The sequence below is a fragment of the Pempheris klunzingeri genome, chromosome 10 (genome assembly GCF_042242105.1).
Source record: "Pempheris klunzingeri isolate RE-2024b chromosome 10, fPemKlu1.hap1, whole genome shotgun sequence".
Classification (NCBI taxonomy): domain Eukaryota; kingdom Metazoa; phylum Chordata; class Actinopteri; order Acropomatiformes; family Pempheridae; genus Pempheris; species Pempheris klunzingeri.
Genome location: NC_092021.1, coordinates 25,361,779 through 25,385,381, shown reverse-complemented (window position 1 = coordinate 25,385,381; position 23,603 = coordinate 25,361,779). Strand labels below are relative to the sequence as shown.

The window sequence follows — 23,603 nt, the reverse complement described above, 5'->3', positions numbered from 1 at the left end:
GAGTCCTTTTTGCTTTTTAACCTCTCTGATGAGCTGTCAACATGTCTGCGTCTACATGTTTGTTCTTCTTTGATTAAAAGCACAAGTGCCATGAAAACATGAAAAACATGAACAAAGCTATGCATGACCACAGTCTCCGTGCTCTAACTCCATCCTGTCCTCCGCAGGCGAAGACTGGCGGCGTCATGGTTTGGCTCTGCGGTGCCCTCGTGACCGACTGCGTTTCCTGGAATAAGCTGGAACCCGAGCCTTGAAAGCCACACCATGGAGCGCCAGTAGTAGCACCCCTCAACCTTCATCCAGCCCACCAGCATCAGCGGGAATCAGACACACAAAGAGACACACAAACAAATAAGGGACACAGAGGAGGACTCCCAAATCTGTGCTCCAGGAGGCTCTTTATCTATTTAGGTCAGCCGGCTTGAAAGGGATCTTTTGGAGGGTGCAGAGGAGCGAGTGCCAGTGTGCGTGAGTGTGTGTTTCCCTTTTAGAGAAGGGGCCTGCCCTGGGCACCGAGGCCATGAGGCCCAAGACTTTCCCAGCCGCCCCGTATGTGGGCAACACGCGCCAGAGGCTCCAAGAGATCAAGGAGGGTCTGAAGCAGCCGGCCAAGCTGGTGAGCCAGGCGCTGCACGGCGGCAGCTCCCGGACGGAGGGCGGCCGAGGGGCCGACTGCAAGAGCGGGAAAGACACGGCCAGTCGACAGCAGCAGCTCCGGCCTCCGCAGAAGTTCAACAACTACCAGAACGCCCTGCGGGAAATCCGCAAGTCGCTCATGCCCTTTGCTAACGAGTCGGGCCCGTCGTCGGGGTCGGGACATCCTGCAGGCGCCGGGGAGGTCAACCGGCAGATGCTGCAGGACCTGGTCAACGCCGGCTGTGACCAGGTGAGCCAGTAGAGATGAAGAGAGAGAGTGTGTGTGTGTGTGTGTCTTGACAGGTTCTTTAACCCTTTCCACCAGAGCATATCTTTACATGCTGTAGTGTCATTTTTTGGAGCATTTTAATTTGCTATACATCAACACAACCCTCATATCCCACATTTTAATAATATATATAGACTTATGTCCAGACTGACTAAATAAATTACTAAAGTGCAATAAACCAAAAAGAAAAGTACACATATTTTTCTACATACAGAAATGTCACAGCTGTGTCCCTCAACATTGTAAATGTGACGTGTATTCCAGCGGAGGAAGGTCTGTGAACACCTGCGGTCTGGATTATAATGTTTTTGTTGGGTGCACATTAGTGGAAGGAAACTCTGGGACATGTCGAATGTGTGATAAGAACGTGTGACTCCTCAGGTTTTATATCCAATAAGAATTATTGCTCCGTCTTATTTGGTTGCAGTTCTACCGGCGTTGAAAAACAGATACGCAAATGGGATCGCGGGCGCTCCCGTCTGGAATAAAGGGTTAATATCTGAGGCAGGCAATGCTGATAATCAGTGAGGGAGAAAAAACAAAATGCCTGCTGGACATTTTATCTATAAACTCTGTCAAGTGAATATCCATAAAAATTTACAATGTGAGGAAAATGCTTTTCGTAGAATTACTGGAAACACAAGGGTGCTTTTATTTACCTCGTGTTTATCTCCATCACACTAGAGTGAAACATAAATCTGACAAACGTTAGAGGCCTTATTCCATCTGGTGGTGCTAATGGATGATATTTAACTTCATTAACATGTAGGAACAAACTGATTACACTGAGTTATTATTGCCTTTGTGCTGTTGTCACATCTCTGTGTAGCAGTATGTTGTGCGACAACATATTTCTACTCTGTGTGAATGAGATGGATTGTGTGTATGAATATGTTGAGGTGTTTGAAGCCTCTCTGCCTGCTTCATTCAGGGTTTTTTAATGAAAGCAGCGATACATTTATCTGTACAGCGCAGTACGATGCTCCCCTGCTGTCGTGGTTACGTAACACGGGCTCGAGCGTTGAAATGTTGGACCGTCAAGGTGGGTTTTCTGCTCCGTCTGAGGAATGTGAGAGCGCCATCAGAGAGCCAAACCTCAGAGTAAAGGTCTCATGTGGATGCTGTTAATCAGGGGTCACTTCACTTCCCTTCAGCCCGACGACACTTCACCTCCACTTCAAACTACGTTATACGTCTCCAGTCTTTTAAGGACCACTTCATTTATCCTCCATATTTACATCTCACGACAGAAAGGAGTTAAATTTATGAAATGGTTTTGTTCCAAAATCAGATTTTATGCTGTTTAACACTTGTAGAAATTCACCTTGATGTTGGATTGGACTGAAACTGAGGGCTCGTTCAATCCAACAATGGCAGCATGTAAGAATGTAAGGAGGGTTTGTTAGTGTGAGTTTGCACCACTGATGAAATATGAACCAGGAAGTTCAGCCTGACAGCTTGTTGAATGCTGTGACGTCACACTGGTGATTTATCCTGCCGCCGAAAACGAATGTGTTGCAACCGTACAACGGCCAGAAAAGCATCCGGCTTCTTCTCTTTGGAAAAGTGTTCTTGGAAATGCCCCGAAGCGAAGTGAGCGGCTGCTTTGAGGGGGCAGATGTGTCTAGAAGCTGAGACGGTTCGTTAATTATTTAGAGATTTCGTGCATGTGTGAAAAATGTGTTCACACAGAAGTTTAGAAATATTTGCACGAATCACCTCAGATTAGGATTAGCCAACTAGCTAGCTAGCTAACATCACTAACTAATAAGACATAGACCATCTCAAACCACTGGAACAGCTGATTGGCTCGTCGGCTCGTAACTTCAGGGTCACGAGCACAAATAGGACGTTTGTGTGTTGCTGAAAATATTCCTGCACAAACGTTGATCAAAATGTTTCTACAGCTAATGACCCTCATTTGCTTCCATGCTACTCGGACATGTAATGAACTGTGTGTCATCGTGAAATGCAGCTGGTCCAGTTTCGGTTTGGTACGCCGGTGATTAAAGGGTTCAGTGATGGAGCTCAGTATGTGAAGAATGCTCAGTTATGAGGCCGTCCGTCGGCTCTGGTGTCTGGACGTCCATATTAGATGGATAGAAATATTTTTAAACTTAAAATGGTGAAATTAAAGTTTGTTTACTCAAAACAAGCTTTCGAATGGTCTTATCTATGAGGATTTCCATTTACACATGACCTTTTTCCACACTAAACCCTCCAGTATGAGTCTTTTTTGCTCTGAAAATGCAGAAATGCAGCATATAAAACAGTTTCTAGGACAGAAGTGACTCCTGGTATGGAGGGAGAGGGTGAAAGTTCACTCCAGACGTCGTTTCTCCTCCGAAGCGTTTCAAACATCTGTCAAAAGATAATGGAGGAAACTGAAAAGCTCTCGGGCTACAATGGCAGCCATTTCCTCGGCCTCGGTGCCGGCTAGTTGACCTCGGTTTGTGCCGCTATTGTAAGTGGACCAGAGCAGGACGGGCCCAGTCAATACAAACAGGAAGTGAACATTCAATGGCAGCAGGGTGGAACAGTTCCTTGTGCTGCGGCCGAGTCACCACCCAACACGTCGCCTCTCCTCCCCCCTCGGTCTCTGGTCTCTGGTCTCTGGTCCGTCTGTGTGTCTGTAGGTCCGAGGACGTGTTTAATCCATTTTATAAATAATGCTCATTTAGAGCAGTTTGATTAACATTAATTGCAACGACTGAAAATCAGTTGAGAGACCTCAATAAAGCACAGAGCAGAGCGGGTCGATGGTTTTCATCCTTGTGGCTCTTTTACAGACAAAACTGTGAGAATTTGAGCCACTGAATCATCAAATATTTTACAAATAACTACTTCCTGATGTCAGAATGTATTTGGCCTCAAACAGTTTTATTTATTATGAAACAGCAACAAAGACTAAAGTTAACTGTCACGTTTAATCTGTATTTAATTAGATAAAACCAGTGGAACAAAAAAAAATCTACATTTCACTTAAAGCTGGGTAATAAATTGATTGTTAATTGATTCCAGTTTGTGGTTGAGGACCACGGCTTCCCTGAGCTGCTGTGCTTCATATTAACGTGAGAGTTTTCTCCTTTGACGGGTTAAACATGGCAGCTCCTCAAAGTGAGGACCTCGATCCTTCTCCTCACCTTAGTTTGAAGCCTGCGACGACTTCAAGCAGCAACAGGACTGATTTATCCAGCACCTGAAAGGACACGGACCCTGACCTCCCTCCTTCAGGTCCCACCAGGAGCGTTTGTCCGGCTGATTAGTTGTTTTGCTCAGATTTAGTTGATTTGGTCGTTGAATTGATTAGAACGTGTTCCTTTTGTCTGGTTTAAATGTGTTTCTTGTAGATATTTACTGCTTTACTGTGCTGCAGCTACAGACTGCAGGTGAATGTTGAAGTCAGAGTGTTTCTCCACATCCAGGATGAACCTCTGGTCTGAAAACCGTCTGATTTATGAGATAATATCGATGTGCTGATGGAATATATGATTGAAAGTCCGACGCAGACGCCGGGTTTTAGCCACGAGGAGACACGTGTAACATTAGAAGAATCATTTTATGTTTTTGTAGAGAAAAGGTGATAGAGGTCGAGGGAGAGAGAGTTCTCCCTTTTCCTCTCTTGCTTTTGGACATTTTCTCGTCTCCAGTCGTCTTTGTACCTTTTTGTAGTCGTCTTTTTATAGAAATCATAGATATAAATCAGGCCTGTTGTTGATCCGTGCTGTAAACTGTAGAAGCACCACAAAGGATCCCGTCTTTGATGGATGGTAGGAAAACTAAGGAAGGTTTTATACCACCAGGTTTACAGTTTCTGTCTCGACCAAGTCGACATGCGTCTCATAATAGATTTTTCTCACCTGTTTGCACATCTGGTTTGAAAAACTGTATGTGTGTGTTTGTAAGTCTGCTGCTTCCTGACTCAGTTTGATGTGAGCGGACGTTAAACAAGCAGCGCTGACTGATGTGTGGACTCTTTCTTCTTCTTCTTCTGTTATATTCCAGCCATCATGGCGGCTGTGGACGAGCCATTATGTCCTTTTAACCTAATTTCTCCTTCGCCAACCCTTCTGCTCTCATCAGCGAGCCTCGCCTTCCTCCTCGCCTTCGTCTCTCACATCTCCTCCAGCTGCAAATTACAGAGCAATGTGGATCGTTACATAATCACTTCTTCTTCTTCTTCTCTTTTTTTAGAGGAGGAAATGTTTTGGAGGGGGAATGAGGGCGGGTGGGTGGGGGGGTGCATGCCACGCATTGAGATGACAGAGAAAGAAAGGAAATGAAGGAGGGTGCGTTCAGCGTTTTCCTTCCGTAAAGCTCTCGGCCGTCCTCACAGGCGCTCTACTGTATGTACAGGACGAGCTGCGGCCAGCCAGGAATCCGGAGCACGCTAAGCATATTAAAGGTTTCGACGTGTGAGCGAGTAAACACTGCGGCGTTTATGTAATGATGAGGCTAACAGGACGTGACTGCGAAGCTGTGTGGAGGACGTGGCTTTCCTCCGCTCACCGTGCCATAATTGAGCTAAAACTTTGTTTTGTCTGCGTGTTTCTGCCATGTATGAGGAAGAGGAGGAGGGAGGAAGACGGCCAAGGTTTTTATGGCCGTCCATGTGGAAGTGATGCACGGACGCCCCTCTTGGCGCGTCCGTCCATCTGCTCCTGAACGTCCTCCATGTGGCTTTGATTTGCTGGAATGTGTTTCAGAATTGTGTCAAAGAGGCAGCGAATATCAAAAAGCTCCTTCTGTCAGAGTGTGTGTGTGAGTGTGTGTGTGAGTGTGTGTGTGAGTGTGTGTGTGAGTGTGTGTGTGTGTGAGTGTGTGTGTGAAGTTCGTAGGCTGGTGATTATGTGTGTGGGATAGCTGGGTGGCTTGCGGCCCGCGACCATTATGACAAAAGTACAAATGTGGCCGGAGTATTTTCGACAGACGGAGACGGGGAGAGAGAGAGAGAGAGAGAAACGGGAGAACGACTATCCAGAATGCAAATAGCTTGAATTCCTGCTTCCTGGGCTGAGGAATGTGAGCGAGGAACATCTGTCGCCATGACAGCCAGGGTCACCAGGCCCGCCTCCACACACACACACACACACACACACACACACACACACACACACACACACACACGATCCGAGAGAGGAAGCCATGAACAATAAAAGCTTCTGCTTCTTTTTTTTTTTTTTCTCAGCTCCTCTGTTTTGAAGGTTCAGTTTATATTTAATATAACTCAAATATTTCCTCATATAAAAGTCAGTTGTCAAATAAAAAGCTGGGTCTCTATTAGTGGTCGGCACACGAACAAATAAAGTTCCCATCACTTTGATTTAAAAAAAATAAATCAGCAATATAAACTTATTTTCAACACTTTGTTTTTCTTGATTACTGTATTTCCCCCAAATTAAAAACCACAGTGGATAAACTCCTGCTGCTTATAAGCATAATGTGCATTTTCATCACTTTAATCTAATAAATTCAACAAGATAATAATATTTTAAACAAGATAATAATATTTTAAACACCTTGTTGTTCTGAATTACTCACCAAATGTGCTTATTGTCTGATTTCACATTGATGCACAAGACGCCTTTCTGGAGAAATAACAGAATTACTGGTAATTTATCCCTTTTATTCCAAACGCTTCTCATTCCCTCGTCACTAAATACCGTCTACAGTCTGGTTCGGCACCAGAACCTCTCTGTTAGGTTTAAGGGAAGATGGTAGTTTGTTTTAAAACAAAACCGCTGGTCGTGTAGGTAAAGCTTCAGGTGGGACCCCTCGGAGAAAGTTTGCTGTTTGAGAAACAAAAAGCCTGGTAATAACAGCTCAGGTCAATATTTTAGGAACTTCTGTGTCATTTTAAATGTCACTGTGGGTGGAAACTGTACCAAACTGTACCAAAACTTGTTACTAAAATATGATCAAAGGAGTAAAGACGTGTCTCTAATATAAGCCTGCTTATTTCTCTGTAATATAAAATGCATTGAAAGTGCTGCGAAAGAACTGAAGTCTTATTTATTACTTCAGACATTAAAACAGGGTGAGGGAGGTGTCACACAGTCAGCTGATCAGCTCCAAACTGACCCGTTTCTTAAAGGCAGACAGAAATAATACTCTACTTAAACACTGTGGAGGATGTTCAGCCTGGTCAGAATACAGCCGGTTCATTTTGTGCCATTAAAGCAAATTAGAGTTTGAAAGAAAGAGCTCAGTGTGAGAGAGAGAGAGAGAGAGAGAGAGGCCATAATGTGACATTACTGGGCGGCTCAGGCAGCCGGTACTCTCTACTGGCTACGCAGGAATGCAACACACACACACACACACACACACACACTGTTTATACTCTGTTTCCTGTGTGTGTGTGTGTGTGTGTGTGTGTGTGTGGTCAGTCTCCGCCTCAGCGACGTAGTCATGCATGTGTGTAAGAAGCAGCGTTATAACAGTGACCTAAAACATTTTATTTAACTGAAATTAAGATAAAAACAAACCTTTGGAAAACTGACATGAAGTTTAAAAACAGATTAGAATTCATATAATTTGGGATTTTGTTTGTATATCAGGGAAATCTGATGTATTCCCTCCACCTGTGTTAAACCTGGATGGTGTCATGTGTTCAGGTGTGTGTGTGTGTGTGTGTGTGTGTGTGTTTGTGTGTGGCTTAAAAAGTTAGTCAGTTAGTTTTAAATCGGATCATCTGCAGATTAACTTCATACCTGATATGTTCTGATCCACTCATGTCTTCGCTGCCGCCGTGACTGTATTGTTAATTTAGATTTTTAATATTCAGCAACAAATAAAAGGTTCAGGTCTCGGCTGGAAGTAAAAATGTCTTCTTAGTAATTGATGAAGGACTTTCAAGTAAAGGTTTGATGCACCTTCTCCGTCAATAATATATTTTGTTTATTAAGGATGAAATGGTTGCTGTTAAAGGACGGTCTGTGTATTAGGGAGGGGTCGTTTGGTTACACTATCACCATACAGCAGTCGATCTATACGTTTAGATTAAAGTATTTCAGGTTTTATGGTGTGAATAAACTCCAGGCTGATGCTGCGTCCCAACAGCGAGCGACGTAAGTTAGCATGAGCGACAAAAATCAGTTTGATCGCCTTGTTTTCTTGTTCCTTGTTCTGCTGTGTGCTGATCTGAACGTTTCTAGTTTCTAGTTCTGCCGTTTTGAAAGTGTTTAATAGACGAGGATCATCTGGCTGAAGCTGAAATGAGGAGTTGTCTGTACGACGGCTCCTCATTTCACTATAGACACCTGAATAAGGGGGCAGCAGGATGGGTGGAGGTCACAGAGAGCCGATATCCACCATAACAACCTGCTGCTGTCGGCTGGATTCTCTCATTTCCAGCAGAGAAACGTCTGAATATCACAATAAAAACACGTGTTTTCAGTTTAAAAAGTCCAAACATGGGACACAGAGTCGGCTACATCTGCAGTCTGAGTAACTTGAGGATAAATAATTATCAAACTCCACCGATATTTGGTCTAAAGACGAGCTGTTCTTATAGTTTTTAACATATTTAATAAATGTGTTTATTAGTCCAGGTATGTTTGATGTTTATTTTTATTGGAAAAATTGCCCTTTAATCTAATAAAACAGTGGGATTAAAACCTATAAAGACACACACACACACTCTCACACAGACACACACACACACACACTCTCTTGGCATTTCCTGGCTGTCCGATCTGACCGCGCCCACGGTCGCTGCACGGCCCTACTTTTATTTTTGATTTAGTTTCCTTGCAGCAAGTGAAGCGCTGACCAAAGTCTGAGGACAAAGAAAGATGCTTCTGTTGTTCGGTGACATTTTACTCCAAAGTATTTTATTATATAGAAGCTAAAATAAATGTGAACGCTGGACGAAGCCGGGCTCAAAATTCTTGTTTCATTTTGTTGACATATTAAAGCCAAAGATTTGTATCTGTTTTCATCACTCTATAAATCAGAAAGTCCTGTCAACAGCCATAAAAAAAACAATTCCAGCCATGTTTTTAGGAATAAGATCTTTATATAAATCAGACTCTGAATGATAAATGAACAAACTCCTCTGTGAACATAGAGAGAAATAAAACTGGAGTCTGCTGAAGAGCTGCTGAAGCTGAGATTTCTGCCTCACAGTGAGAGAAAAAACTAATTTTGAGAAAAAAGCCTTTAAAGATGTGAATTTAGGAGAAAACTACTGACGCAAGTGAAATGAAATAAACACCTAAATGTGTATTTGGGATGTTTTCTTCCCACTTGTTCGAAGTTAATGAAGCAAAATAATCCAAAATCTCAAAATTGACCAGTGCATTAAAACAACGATGTCTTGAGGTTGAACCTAAAGTACTTTACATGAAACAAACTGACCATGAAGTCGAATCGGCGCCTCTTAGAAACTTCATGAAGAGACGATTTACTGCAGGATCGACCACATCAGTTTTCACTAGATTCACCTAACAAACCGTCAGCGGGTGTGAATAGTTTGTAGGAAGTTTCTTGGTGCAGGAAGTTGCCTCCATCCGTTCAGACGTAGAGGCTCAATGCAGTTTCACCTTTTTGGCTCCTTCTCAAAGCTCTTCTGTGTGACTCCTTGGATTCTCCGCTGAGTGATTTATAAACTAGCAGCAGCACTTTAAGATCTTCTAAAAGGGTCTTGGAGCCATTGTAAAGATTTAAGAGTAGGAAAAACGTGCTCAGTACTTCTGGTTCTTGTAAGAAGTCTGGCGGCAGCAGTCTGAACTTGCTGCAGGTGCTTGTGTTTTTTTTTTTTTATGTTGGAGGGAGAAGCAGTAGTCTATAAATGATAATACAAATGTTATAATAGCATTTCTTTTTTATATTTATTGTGTAAAACTATAACTCTTTACAAGCAACATACTCAACACTTCCAAATAAAGTGAAATAAATAAGAAAATGAAACGCCAGTGTTTTATGTTTATAAAGTTTAAACATTAAAGATAAAGGGGTGAATGGGGTAAAAAAAACATAATTAATAGATATCACCATGAAATATCCCCAGTTGATTGTCTAATTGAATATGCACTCATTTCCAGAACAGAAATCTGAACTTTGGATGAAAGCAGGTTTAAAATTCTAGTTTAGTTTTGTTGACATAATAGAGTCAAAGGTTTCAGACACTTCAGTCAACTGTTTTTTAGGAATAAAATGTTCTTTAAATCAGGCTCTGAGTGATAAATGACTAAACCCCTCAGTAAGAACCTGCAGAATATAGAGAGGATTAAAACTGGAGAGTTTGAAGCAGATATCTCCACTCCAGCAGCTTTTACAGACACCAGAGTGAGAAAAAAAACCCATTTTGAGTAAACGGCCTTAAAAGATATGAATTCAGGAGAAAACTGCAGACACAAATTGACAAAATGTAATAAAATAAATAACTAAATCTGAAAAAATGGAAAGAAAATGTCCAAAATACAAAGAAGACATGTTACTGAAGCAAACCTCAAAACTGACCAGTGCATGAAAAAACAGTATTTTTTCCTGTAGTGTCACTCAAGAAAAGCTTTAAAAGCACTTTGACTAAAGAGCGATGGGGTTCGAGGAACGTCGTGCACAATGAGGCTGCAGCTGATTAAAGTTTTAGAGGTGTAAAGCAAAGACTTAACGAGTGAAGCAGAGATTTAACGGTCAGGATTCGACTCAGCGGTTCAGTTCTTGCCCTCCTAGGAGCGACCGTCACCTGTAAAAGGTGGAGGACGTTCATCGGTGGCTGGTCGGCCAGCAGGGGAGCCGGAGTATCGGGGGGGCCTCACAGCTGAAATGCCTTTGCGGTGAGATCATGTGCCACTCGAGGGGATTTCCTCATGTAGGTGTGGGTCGGAGAGGGAAAGACGGGTTTCTGCTGTGTTCATCTCTCCCTCTGCCGTCCTGTTTGTTTACATGTTTACTATTAAACGTTCATGAGATTTGAGGGTGGCGTCAGGACAATGTTGACGTGAGGAACAAAGACCAGGTGGATTTAAGTAAAAGCTTCGCAAAAAAACACAAACAGCAGGTGGATGAACAGAAACAGATGAAACACTTTGATAAATTTTGGTTATAAAGTCAGTGAACGACATCCTTAACCCTCTATTGCACGAATTGTTACTGAAACATGACAAAAAAATGTTTTTATTACTTAAAATTGCTTAAATAATGAAAATATTTGAACAAAAAATTTAATTTGTCATATGGCAACTATGTGCAATTGTGGGAGGTCCGTAAAAAAATTTTAAAACAAGACTTTAAAAAAATCCAACTCATATTTAGTGAAATGTATAACCCAATATTTACACAGCTGAATTAATAGAATAGAATTAATGGTTTATACAGTCAAAAACACCATCCCATCTGGACTGCACTGTGTATTATGATGCAACTGCAAGTACGTTTTTAAAGGGAAACTTTTTTGAGCCGCCGTTGCGTCTTTAAGATGTGTTTGGTAAATGCAAATGAACAATGTTTTAATGTTTTCACTGAGAGCTCCCCGCTCGTCTGCCAGAGAAAAGCTCTCCGGATGACACGACTTCAGCCGGCTCGACAGCTGTTTCTCAAACGGATTGTAGTTCTGCATTTTTTGTTTGCTCAGCCCGCCGTAACACAACAATATCAATAGTTTCATGCTAGAATCAGATATTTCGGGGCTACTTACATGAGCCAGAATACGATGCAGAGGAATTATGGCGTATGGAGGATGGGGCCACTATTTTTTTTTTACTTTTTTGACCCAAAGGGAACACCACGGCTCTTGTCAGCACTTATTTCAAAAATATTTGTGCATAGACATCCCAGTTTTATCTTTTATCTTTCCAGTGGTGACTTCCTTAAGCCATCTTTGTCTGGGGCTGGGGTGAAGGGATTTCTCTATTTGAATGTGCAGCTGAAAAGCTTTTAAGATGTCCTGCTTTAAATTAACACTAGAGCCAAAGGAATGATTGGTATTGTTGAATAAAAAGCCATAAACACGAAAGGAATGTCCTGCATGTTTCCTCCTTCACATTTTTGCTGCTCAATAGTAAATTACGCGACAGGTGATAAATAGAAGATGCCAAAGTGGTTAACCAACATTTTTCACATTGGTGACCTACATACCTCTGGGCTTTAAGAGCGAAACACGTGTTGGAGCCCAGGATGAGCTTCCCATGCCCCACCTGTGGGTATGGATTGAGGAAAAAGACAAATCAGAAGGGAAATAATAAAATAAAATAGCATTTTACATGAAGAATAATGAGAATGCGGTCAGCTTGGTGCATAGATCTTAAAGAGAAGTAATGTAAGCCGCTTGAATTCAGCTGAAAATAAAATAAATCTCACAGCTTTCAGCATCAGCTGTAGACATTACTTTTTGGGGTGGTGCATCATTCATGACGGGAAACTCCCATATCTAAGATTTGAGAGTTGGCTGCCAAACAGGAATCTTTTTAATCCAAATTCCCATGATCCTGTTCCATGTGTTATTACTTGTCTTCTTTCTGACAGCATAGCACAGATCAGTCGTGCTTTTAAGTTTCATAAACACAATTTGACAACATAAAATAAAGGCGACATGATTTTCACGGCGATAGACTCAGGCATGGAGGAAGGAATGCATTCAGAAATGTGAAATACTACAGTCTGTGGCGATGTCGGTGTTAAATGGGCCAAAACTTGTAGAAACGGCAGTGTGATTCCATTAAAGGGAGCTATTTCTGCTAGAAACAGGACCACACGCTGCTGCCAGGCTATTCACATGAAATAATAGTGCCCATTGCAAACTATCATGCAGGGCAGAGTGGTATGATAATAGCTGTGGCTCAGAGTTTTCTTTGATTGATTAAAGATTTGTTCGCTCATCATTTTTACCTTCCTCCGTCTCTGGATCAGAGTTTTTCAGACTCTGTTGGCAGCTTCACCTCCTGATCTGAAGCTCTGTTTTGTGGCGTCCCCCAAGGTTCAGTCCTTGGTCCTGTTCTGTTTGCATTGTATATACATATAATAAGGAACTTTGAAGATATCTGCTATCACCGATATGCCGACGATATCCAACTATATGTTTCATAACAGTTTGAGTGAGTTTAAGTAATGGATGGCTGATACTTTCTTAAAGTTTAACGCAGATAAAACAGATAAAACATCCTTATTTCTGCCACACCTTGTCATGCCCCTCAGATAATAGATGGTCTTATTCCCATAAGAAATCTGGACCAGGACCAGGCTCTGACTCTGGACCAGCGTGTCAACTGTCTGATTCGCTGTTGTTTTTTCCAGCTGAGAAACGTTAAGCTCAGGCTCATTGAGTCTTAAACTGAGATTGAAATGTTAATTCTTGCTTTTATCTAGTTCCCTCTAGACTGCTGTAACTCCCTTTTCACCTGCTTCAGCTAAACAAACTGCTGTGCTCTTGACCAGGTCCTCCAAAAGGTCTCGGTTCTTGTGATCTCAGCATGATCGGGCTCTGAACTACATCAGAGGTCTGCTGCAGCTCACCAGCAGCTCTCTGAGGTCGTCTGATCAGAGTCTGCTGGTTGATCCACGGTTGAGACTTAAAAATAAACGAGACCAAACTTTGGACCCATTTGTTTAGACTGGCCTTTGTGTAGTTGTTTCTGCTTTTGTAATTATTAATCATTAATCTTCGTAGCATTTTAAAACGCCTCTTACTACTTACTTTTACCAGTTCAATTTCAATTATTTTTGCTCAGGCATGCTTTTCACTGCAAAACGAAGAGCAATTAAAAAAACCTTGATAAATAAATTTCCATTCCCCTACATTTAAAATGTTCCCATTTCTATAAATTATTATTTCAGTTTCCTGTCATTTGACCTTGTTTTGGTAGTATGTTTTTTTGTGTTATTGTGACAGGCACAGGAAGTCACTGGTATGTGACCCCAAGTGGAGAGGATGCAGGTGCTTGAGTACCTACTGTGCCAATGTTTTGTTATTTTTTTTAATATGTGTGGGGGTTTTTTGTTGCATCTGTTTTATGCCTTATGTTTGGGCCACATGTGTTCTTGTGTGTTTGAGTATGAAAAACAGGTACTGAATGTCTCAGGAACTGTTTGATCAAGAAAAAGGTTTTGTACAGCCGCAACATTAAGCAGTTCAAAACCGTGGCTTCTTTTGTTAAATTGAAAAAGGGATGGATGTGTTATGGAAAAAGTATGTGTTAAGTAAGGTATCGGTACGTTTCTCAACACCTCTGTATTTATGTGTGTGCCTCACAGGAGATGGCAGTGCGGGCGCTGAAGCAGACAGGAAGCAGGAACATTGAAGCGGCCTTAGAGTACATCAGCAAAATGGGTTACCTTGACCCTCGCAATGAGCTTATCGTCCGTGTCATCAAGCAGACTTCACCAGGTACGTAAACCTCAATAAGCCGACTTTGGCCTGGGAATTTTTGTACATTTTTGTCCTCATTTCCTCACTCTGGTTCCGAAAACAAGATGGCGACGGCAAAAATACCAAATTCAAGGCTTCAAAACGTCAGTCCCCAAACCAATGAGTCACGGTGGCTACATCCACTTCTGTTATTTAGTTTATGCTCAGTACAGATTTTACTGCATGTGCTTTTCAATGAAGCTACTTTATTCTTTCTCTTTTTAGGAAAAGCTGGCATGCCAAACTCAATGGACCATCGACCTCCATTAGAGGCTTCAGGTGAGGCCGGTGTCATGCCTCCGTACCACCAGATGGGGGCTCCCATGTATGAGGGGGCTGGATACGGCCCTGAGGGTGAGATGCCCAGGCCTTACATGAGCGCTGCCCCCGTAATGAACTTCATGATGCCCCCATCTGGTGCACAACAGGGTCCTACCATGGGAAACCCGATGGGTCGACCTCCCAGTATGGGCACCTATCCAGCAGTGATGGCCACCCAGAGCAACCCAGCCAACACCATGTACCCTCCAGGGGCCCAGCAGAAGGGCTACCCTGGCAGTATGGAGCAGCATGGGCCCATGATGAGCTACAACGTCCCTGGCCAGCCTCTACAGCTCCAGCCTCAGCCACCAGGGGGCCCTGTCCCAGGCCCCCACTATGACTATGGCCATGCCAGGCCGCACATAATGGAGCCTGCAGGCTATGGAGTAAAGCGGACCGCCTCCTTCCAGAACAAGATGGCACCACCGCCCATGGCGCCCCCAGATAACTACGTCAACATGCAGGGTAAAGGGGCCATGGGGCAGAACGGTCCAGGAGGAGGAGGGGGAGGATACCCTACTAACCTGTACCTGCCCCCGCATTCCCATCCACGCCAGGCCAGCCCCACCTCCCACCAGGTTCACATGATGTCCCGTTCCCCAGGTGGGGTGGCAGCCATGGGCCCTGACTTCTCCGATATGCCCCAGGGTTTGATGACACCATCCAGAGCCAGCCTCAACCTGGACCTGTATGAGCACCACTGGGCGGGGCCTCCTGGTCCTGAAGGGGCCCCTCCAGCCAGGCAGCCACAGCCCCAGGGCCCATTCAGGGGGGAGGTGCGTGTCCCCAGCAGAACCAACTCCTTCAACAGTCGCTCTGCGGGGCCCAATGGTGTCCGGCCTGCGATGACTGCGCCCCAGACAGCTGGCAAACAGGACCCCTCCTTGGGCCCTCCAAACACCATCACGGCTGTAACATCCCCGCCCATCCAACAGCCGGTCAAGAGTATCCGTGTGATGAGGCCAGAGCCCAAGACGGCCGTGGGACCCTGTCACCCCAGCTGGATGACTGCTCAGGCCCAGGACGCAGCGGAGCCTTTAGCCTACATGCCAGAGGAGACGTACTCTCTGGAGCCTGCTCAGGAGCCACGCTGCCCACCACCTCCATACCCCAAAAACCTGCTCACCTGCGAACCGGGGACCCTGGAAGGAGCCGGAGCCATGTGTGGAGCTCAGGACCTCGGCAGCCCCGCTGCCAGAAGCGCACACGGCGGCAGTGGAGGGAGCGGAAAAGCAGAGGAGAGCCAGCAGGTCAAAGAGAAGACGAAGATGGGCAAGGGAGAGAAAACGGTGAAAGACAAGAAGCAGATCCAGACGTCACCTGTTCCTCTGAGGAAGAACGGACGTGATGAGGAGAAGAGAGAGTCGCGCATCAAGACCTACTCACCTTTCGCTTTCAAGTTCTACATGGAGCAGCACATAGAGAATGTGATGAAGACATACCAGCAGAAACTGAACCGCAGGCTTCAGCTGGAACAAGAGATGTCCAAGGTAAAATAGCTCTGCTGCCTCAGATAGTGAATTATCCCAATATCAAACAGAAAGCAGTAAGAAGGCCTCATGGTTGAGCTGACCATGAACTTAAAGTCTTGAAAGTGAACGTCAAAGTCTGGTGTTGAGTCAGCAATGCACGTAGCCCCTGCTTTCTGACTCATCTCACATAAACATTTGGCTTCACTGGAAAGCATCTTTAAATATAAATTAAAGCAGCATCTGTTCATACTTTTATATTATTGCAGACCATTTTTCAAAGGATACCACAAGTGTCCTGACTCATTTTATAAATTGCAGGCAGCTGTCAGTACGAGTACATTTCAATAAGATATAAAAAATCAACTTAAAGAGACTTGCAACATGTTTGTTCAATCAATCAACAATCGTTATCTCAAGACTTTTCACAAAGAGCAGGTCAAGATCGAACTCCTACATTAAGCAAGAACCAACGATTCAAAACTGGAAGCAGCCTCAAAAACATGGTTGACAACTTTATTTTTGTGTCAAATATTTCTTAAAGTTATGCAAGTATTGAATGTTTTGCAAGGAGTTTTTTTTAAAATAAAAACACCCAAACATATTCTGTGTTGCTTTTCAGCAGAGCAGACGTGTATCAGTTGTCAGATATTCTGAAATACATTAACTGATTAGAGGAAGTGTTGAGTGTCTGGAAGTTGATTTTTAAAGAAAATTCAGCGATTTTTATTGTAAAGTCAGTAAAGAAACTCATCAACATGCTTTGGAACATGGTCAGGAGTAATTTATCAGCAGTTAGAAGTAAAAGGGCTGAAACCTGAAAAGTTCTTGGATCCTTACACCAGATGATGGGTTGTACGGTGCAAGAGTCCAAGAGGTTGTCATCCGGAGAATTCCTTCTCAGGAGTTTGTTTTAGACAACAAGACCTTTGTCCTGGAATGAGAAGTCAGTGAGTTCACACTTGTGTTTGCGTGAGCTTGTCCTGACTCATGACTTTGGCCTCTGACCTTATGACCTACTTTAAAGTGATTGAAAGGCATTTTTAGAGGAGAAAAAATGCCACAGATGCAGACTGTTAAGTAACAGAATTAGTTCACTTAGACAGCACAACAAAGGTCATGGCGCTGGGCTCAGCTCATGCCACATTCCTAGGTCATTAAGAGTCATTAAAAAATGAACTAGTTTAAGATGTTTCGGAGACGGCTTTTGAAAAGTTTGTGCAGCCGTTGTTTATTCCCCTTACTGCGTTTCTTCACCCCCTGTTCTTTCTGCCCAGGCTGGCCTATCGGAAGCAGAGCAGGAGCAGATGAGGAAGATGCTGAACCAGAAAGAGTCGAACTACAACAGGCTACGCCGTGCCAAAATGGACAAGTCCATGTTTGTCAAAATCAAGACGTTGGGCATTGGAGCCTTTGGTGAAGTGTGTCTTACGCGTAAAGTGGACACTGGTGCACTTTATGCCATGAAAACACTGCGCAAGAAAGATGTCCTCAACCGCAACCAGGTGATTATAATACGGTTTTGTATATTATATATGAGTGTTGCTGTTTTGAAGAAGTCTAAAGTTGAGGTATGTGCATTTGTACCATTGCACGGAGGCATTCTCCTCCTTTTGTGTAAAATATTGATCAATCACCACCAATGCACAGGAAGTTTGCTTTTTTCATATAACACATCACATGTTGTGACTGTAATGAACTTTAATGTACATTTTTATGCAGATGACACAATTTTATATGCGATTGGCTCCTCTTACCTACAAATCTTCAGTCTAATCAAACATAAGTTTGTTTCAAATTCTGGTAAAACTAAATGCATGTTATTCTCTAGTTCACTTAAATACAAACCCTTCTGCAGTCTGAAAGTGAAAAAGTTGAATGTTCTCACCGGCTCACTTTTAAGACACATGTGGAACATTTATCAAGCAAGCTGGAGGTCAAAGATGCTTTTTTTTTCATCCTCTAGTTTCATGTTTCTCCTGTTAGTCCAGAGATCATTGTGTATCTACAATTGTAGGTATACATGGATCACAGATGATATTTTTCTCATCCACCACTTCAAAGGTGGGATGGTCCTCTTTGGCAAACAGAAGAGAGAGAGCAGCATTTATAAGGCTCGACTGCAAAAACTGCTGATTTACCTCCGTTCTCTCGTTACATTTAAACACAGCACTGTACAATGTCAGGGTAAAGGAGTTTTTAAAGATTATTTTAATATGGAAGGACAGTTTAAGAGTGACAAGACATATTGAAGAGAGAGGAGGGGGTGATATGCAGCAAAGGGCCACAGGCCATGTTCAAACCCGGTTAGCTGAAGTAAAGACAGGACTAAAAGACTGGGACACCCCAGGACATTTTAACATTAGCTGTACCTCATGTTCACACTGAACTTTGAAACAGTGGGTTCAAATACTATACTGTGTACAAATGGAATAAGCTACAGTACGAAATTGCATTTTAATTGAACATTTTAAAAAGTATAATTGTTTTTCTTAAAAATGAAAAATGTGTGTCTGTCAATGTTCAAACTACAGATGTTTATTATTGTACGCTGGCCTCTCCTGAAAAAGAGATGTAGATCTCAATGAGACCAGCTGTTTAAATAAAGGATTAAATTGATAAATTATGTGGTACAAACTTGTCCAGGGATCATATTATGGCCAGAATCTCCCCCCAGGTCACCAGTGTAGACACACTATGGGACTGATCATGAAACTGATCTAACTCCCCCTAACAAATACACACAGACAGTCTACATATGTAATAAGACTCTCAGTTTCATTGATGGTGATACGTCGTTATGTAAACTTAAATTAAAACTTGAGGACTGTCTTCGGTGCAGGTGGCCCACGTGAAAGCAGAGCGTGACATCCTGGCAGAGGCCGACAACGAGTGGGTGGTGCGTCTCTACTACTCCTTCCAGGACCGTGACAGCCTGTACTTCGTCATGGACTACATCCCCGGGGGAGACATGATGAGCCTGCTTATCCGAATGGGCGTCTTCCCCGAGCCGCTGGCACGCTTCTACGTGGCGGAGCTGACGCTGGCCATCGAGAGCGTGCACAAGATGGGTTTCATCCACCGCGACATCAAGCCCGACAACATCCTCATTGACCTGGACGGACACATCAAACTGACGGACTTCGGCCTGTGCACGGGCTTCCGCTGGACGCACAACTCCAAGTACTACCAGAAAGGTGAGGCGGTTTAGCGCTCTGCTTAAAAAGATTAGATTTAATAGATTGCACAAATGAAAGGGATAAGAACTATATGTTACACTCACTGATTTCTAAAGGTAAATCATACTTCATTTATCTCTTTTTCAGTGGTGGAAAGTATTGGGGGAACCATATTGGGAGACTAACAACATGCATACACACAACAAAACTTTCTGTCCTTAAGTTTGCCAACAGCTTCCCGTAGCTGCCAGCCCACTGACACAGAAACGCTACTTTGGGGACTGTAATTAGTGGCCCTGAGCTATCAATTATTATTATTATTATCAATAGACTGTATTTAAGAAGTGGATAAACCCACCATGACATCACCCACTGGTTTGTGGACCGCCATTCTGAAGACTTGAGTCATTTTTGTGTCGTCATCTCGGTTTCGACTACCCTCTGTTTGGTCAGTCCCAAGGTAGCCCCGCCCCAAATAAACCCCTCTTTCTGGTGTATCTTCCTCTACATGGACCATAATTTACTAAATGAACGTCCTGCTGTGTTGAAGAAGACTGTAAACTAGAGACTGAGAGCAGAAACTCATCAGGAAAATGTTCACTGAGCTGATAAATCAAGTGAGAAGTAAATCTGAGTTAAATCCGGGCAGGAACACCTTTCCCTTCCTGCCGTGTGTCCTTCCCTTATTTCCACCTGTCTCTTTTATCTGCTCTGATCCTAAAGCTCTGGCTTTGACTGTTTGTCTTAAAAGACATGGTCAGTCAAAATGAAAAAGGCTAGCAGGAGCAGTGTCTTTTCTTTCGCTGGTCATTAAGTGTTTTGCTCTTCAGGGCACGTCAGCTGGTGTTGGCAGAGAGTCGCCGTTGGTTAGTTTAACGCCATCGCTCCCCTTCCTTTGTCTGCAGGGAGCCACGTCAGACAGGACAGCATGGAGCCCAGTGACTTCTGGGACGACGTGTCGAACTGTCGCTGCGGTGACCGGCTGATGACGCTGGAGCAGCGCGCCAACCGGCAGCACCAGCGCTGCCTGGCTCACTCTCTGGTGGGAACACCCAACTACATCGCTCCAGAGGTGCTGCTGCGCAAAGGTGGGTGAGAGACCGATGGACTACAGCTTCACTGTGTCAGAGACCAAAGCACTCATTTAAACATCCAGACTTCATGTAGAGTAAAGGCAGCCAATCAGGAGCCTTGGTTCACACAGTCACTGCTTTGATTGGCTGATTGTTGGAAAGAGAGTACATTTAAGTTTTAGGGACTCTGAAGGATTCAAACCTCATCATTTCAACAGGTTAGCAACTGAAATATGTTTTTGCAGATCCAGATCCTGATCCTGGGTTTTACCATCATACACCAAGAAAGATAACGATAAGATAACTATCAATACATCATATTAGAAACTGTTCTAACTCATGTGGAGTCCACATCACAACTATAACGACCACAACAGTGGTGAACGACGCTGACAGCCAATAAAAATCGTTTTACTTGAGGCACACGACAGTCAGGCTGATGGGTTTTTTACAGTTCTTTTTGTAGTTATCTCTCTTGGTGGGGATGCCCCTAAGGAAGGAATGAATCAATAACTATGATGTTTCAGTGTTGAGCTTTAGTTTGAGGGTGTTTTGGTTGAACACAGTTGAAACTATAGATCTGTTTTTGTCTGAAATTGTAGGATTATGTATAAAAGGAGCTCTAAGTTCTTCACTGTCGATCCAGCATATATAAACAAGAGAAGATATCTGTCTGTGCGTATGCATAATACTGGCTTGTGCTCCGTGTTTGCTTCCCGTGTGAGAGCACTGACAGACTAATGCTGTGTGCTGTGTGCAGGTTACACCCAGCTGTGTGACTGGTGGAGCGTTGGAGTGATCCTGTTTGAGATGCTGGTGGGACAGCCGCCCTTCCTGGCGCCCACACCTACAGAGACTCAGATTAAGGTCAGTGAAGAAGAAAAATGCCCCAGCTTTGAGTTGGAAATCAAACTATTAACCAGAGGATGAATGAATGTCGGCCTGGTGTCTGTGGATCAGCCCCCAGATACGACCACTGACCCCTGATGTTTGAAGCAGCTCACCAAAGTGTTTCCTGCTTTTGTTTTGTATAAATCAAGATTGATTGATTCATTCTTGTATTAAGGGGTCTTGCTAGAATACGTTTACATGCTGTAATGTTCAAAAAACACATTATGTTTCTCATACAGCTCCCACAAGCCCGAGCTGGCACCTACGGGGAGCTACATTAGCTTAGCAACATGCTAACACCAAGTTAGACAGTCTAACCTTCCAAATAAACAGCAAAACGACATAAAACATGACAAAACCTGCATCTTAAAGTCTGAAGTCGGCCACAGACGGTCTGTATTGATCCATCCTGGAGCTCATATCGTTAACGGCCCTCGTTAAGGAAGCTGTTCTGAGTAAAGTAAGGTCACACACAACCACACAAAAGATGTGTTTTGCAGTAGATTTGAGGATTTTTCCCCCGTTTCCCTCCAAAATAAGGTAAATCCTCAAGTTTTGGACATGAAGCCAACAACAGAACAATCTTCTGCTCTGCTCCGACCTTCGACATCTTATTACCACAGCTAGCGTTAGCCACATAGCGATGCAGCCAGATGGATTCAGGTTTTCAGTGGGCGCGACCGTCGGCCTGTTGAAGCCCTTAACTCCCATCCTTAAGTTTAACTATTTATAGGAGAGAAGCAGCGTCCCAGAAACTGACCTGTAGGTCTGTAGCATCAAAGAGGACACACATTTATGTTGAAAAGATAATTTCTTAGGTTTACTTTGTGCCACACATCATTTGAACAAGTAGATTGTTCAGTAGTTGCTGTTGCTATGGTAACTTCATGTGTTGCGTGTCTCCCCGCCGCAGGTCATTAACTGGGAGAACACGCTACAGGTGCCCGCTCAGGTCAAACTGAGCCCCGAGTCCATCGACATCATCGGCCGTCTCTGCTGCTCCGCCGAGGATCGTCTGGGTGCCAACGGCGCCGGCGAGATCAAGGCCCACCCCTTCTTCGCCCAGACGGACTTCTCCAGCAATCTGCGGCAGCAACCGGCCCCCTACCGACCCAAGATCGCCCACCCGATGGACACGTCCAACTTTGACCCCGTGGAGGAGGAGGGCGGCCCCGGGGCGTGGAGCGACAGCGGGGACAGCACCCGGGCCTTGGACATGCTCTGCTCCCCGCACGGGAAGCACCCAGAGCACGCTTTCTACGAGTTCACCTTCCGCAGGTTCTTCGACGACAACGGCTGCCCCTTCCGCTACCCTAAGCCGCTGGAGGCCAGCGAGGTGCCTCCGAGCATGGGCCCCGAGGAGGAGGACGAGCAAGAGGACGAGGACGAGGAGGAGGAGGATGAAGAGGAGGAGGGAGAGCAGGGGGAGGGATGTGAGCCGGTGTACGTCTAGAGCTGCAGACTGACTTGAGCGACGTGTGTGTGTCTGTTACTACCGACTAACGCTCATCGTTCAGCTCATGACCCTCCACCTGCCCTGCTCTTCGACTGTGTGTGTGTGTGTGTGTGTGTGTACATATCTGGCATGTGTGATTGATTAGTTGCAGGAAGCAGGATTGATGAACGTCGCCACCTTGTGGAATCTATAGTGCATCCACAGTGACTTCAAACACAAAACTCCCCTGATCTGGGACCAAGGAACATCCTCCTGAATGAGGCCGACTGCATCGAGGGCGAAGCGTGTGCGGTTAGAAGAGCACGACTCTGAAACTGTGCAGGTTGAGAGGAAGTAGTTAGTTAATTTTGTTGGGAACGTAAGCATGTCTGGATCACAGGCAAGGTTTCTAATTTGAGGACTTCTTGTGGTTCTTCAGCAGTTTCTTGTCCCATTCCTTCCACCTTTGGTCTTACGGACGCCTGAACCGCCTCCACGGTGGTCTTCTGACGCAGGAGCTACTTCCTGTTCTACCTGAGCTGCTTTACACTCGATATGTTGGACACGAGATGTGAAGAGTGGAACCAGTTTACTTGTTGATCGCAGAGGGGGGAGAGGTTGTTGAGGAGGGGAGGGAGGGAGGGAGCAATTAAGCAATATGCCTCTTTCACAGCTGCTGCAGAATAAGCTACAAAGTGCACACACACTCACACACTTAAACAGTGCAGGTCGTGCTCGGTCATAAAGGGTGAAAGAGGTGTTGCAGGTAGAGTTCAGTGTCCAGACTGATGTCAGAGTAGATGGATGACCAAATAGAGAGGTGAAGCCCCGTCCCCAGCACCACCATGGGGCCTTATTTCAGAAAAATAACACCCTGTTTGAACTGTGCACATGTTTGTCAATTTAAAAGATGATTTTGCAGCTCGATGAAATCTCAGATTGTTGTGAAGATGGTAAAATGCAAT

The 23,603-nt window shown here is 44.2% G+C and overlaps 1 protein-coding gene across 1 annotated transcript; it reads left to right on the top strand.

The window, feature by feature from the left end:
- The first annotated feature begins 368 nt into the window (after positions 1 to 368).
- lats2 (large tumor suppressor kinase 2) lies at positions 369 to 22,659 on the top strand. Its single transcript, XM_070837799.1, has 8 exons — positions 369 to 886; positions 14,117 to 14,249; positions 14,496 to 16,081; positions 17,338 to 17,565; positions 18,903 to 19,257; positions 20,145 to 20,327; positions 21,073 to 21,179; positions 22,117 to 22,659. The coding sequence occupies exons 1-8, from the start codon at positions 521 to 523 to the stop codon at positions 22,654 to 22,656; spliced, it is 3,498 nt and encodes a 1,165-aa protein (XP_070693900.1). The 5' UTR covers positions 369 to 520; the 3' UTR covers positions 22,657 to 22,659.
- The last annotated feature ends 944 nt before the right edge of the window (positions 22,660 to 23,603 follow it).

Coding starts and splice junctions, on each gene's coding strand:
- lats2 (XM_070837799.1), top strand. CDS start 521: ATGAGGCCCAAGACTTTCCCAGCCGCCCCGTATGTGGGCAACACGCGC. Junction 887..14,116: donor TCAACGCCGGCTGTGACCAG/GTGAGCCAGTAG, acceptor TGTGCCTCACAG/GAGATGGCAGTGCGGGCGCT. Junction 21,180..22,116: donor CTACAGAGACTCAGATTAAG/GTCAGTGAAGAA, acceptor TCCCCGCCGCAG/GTCATTAACTGGGAGAACAC.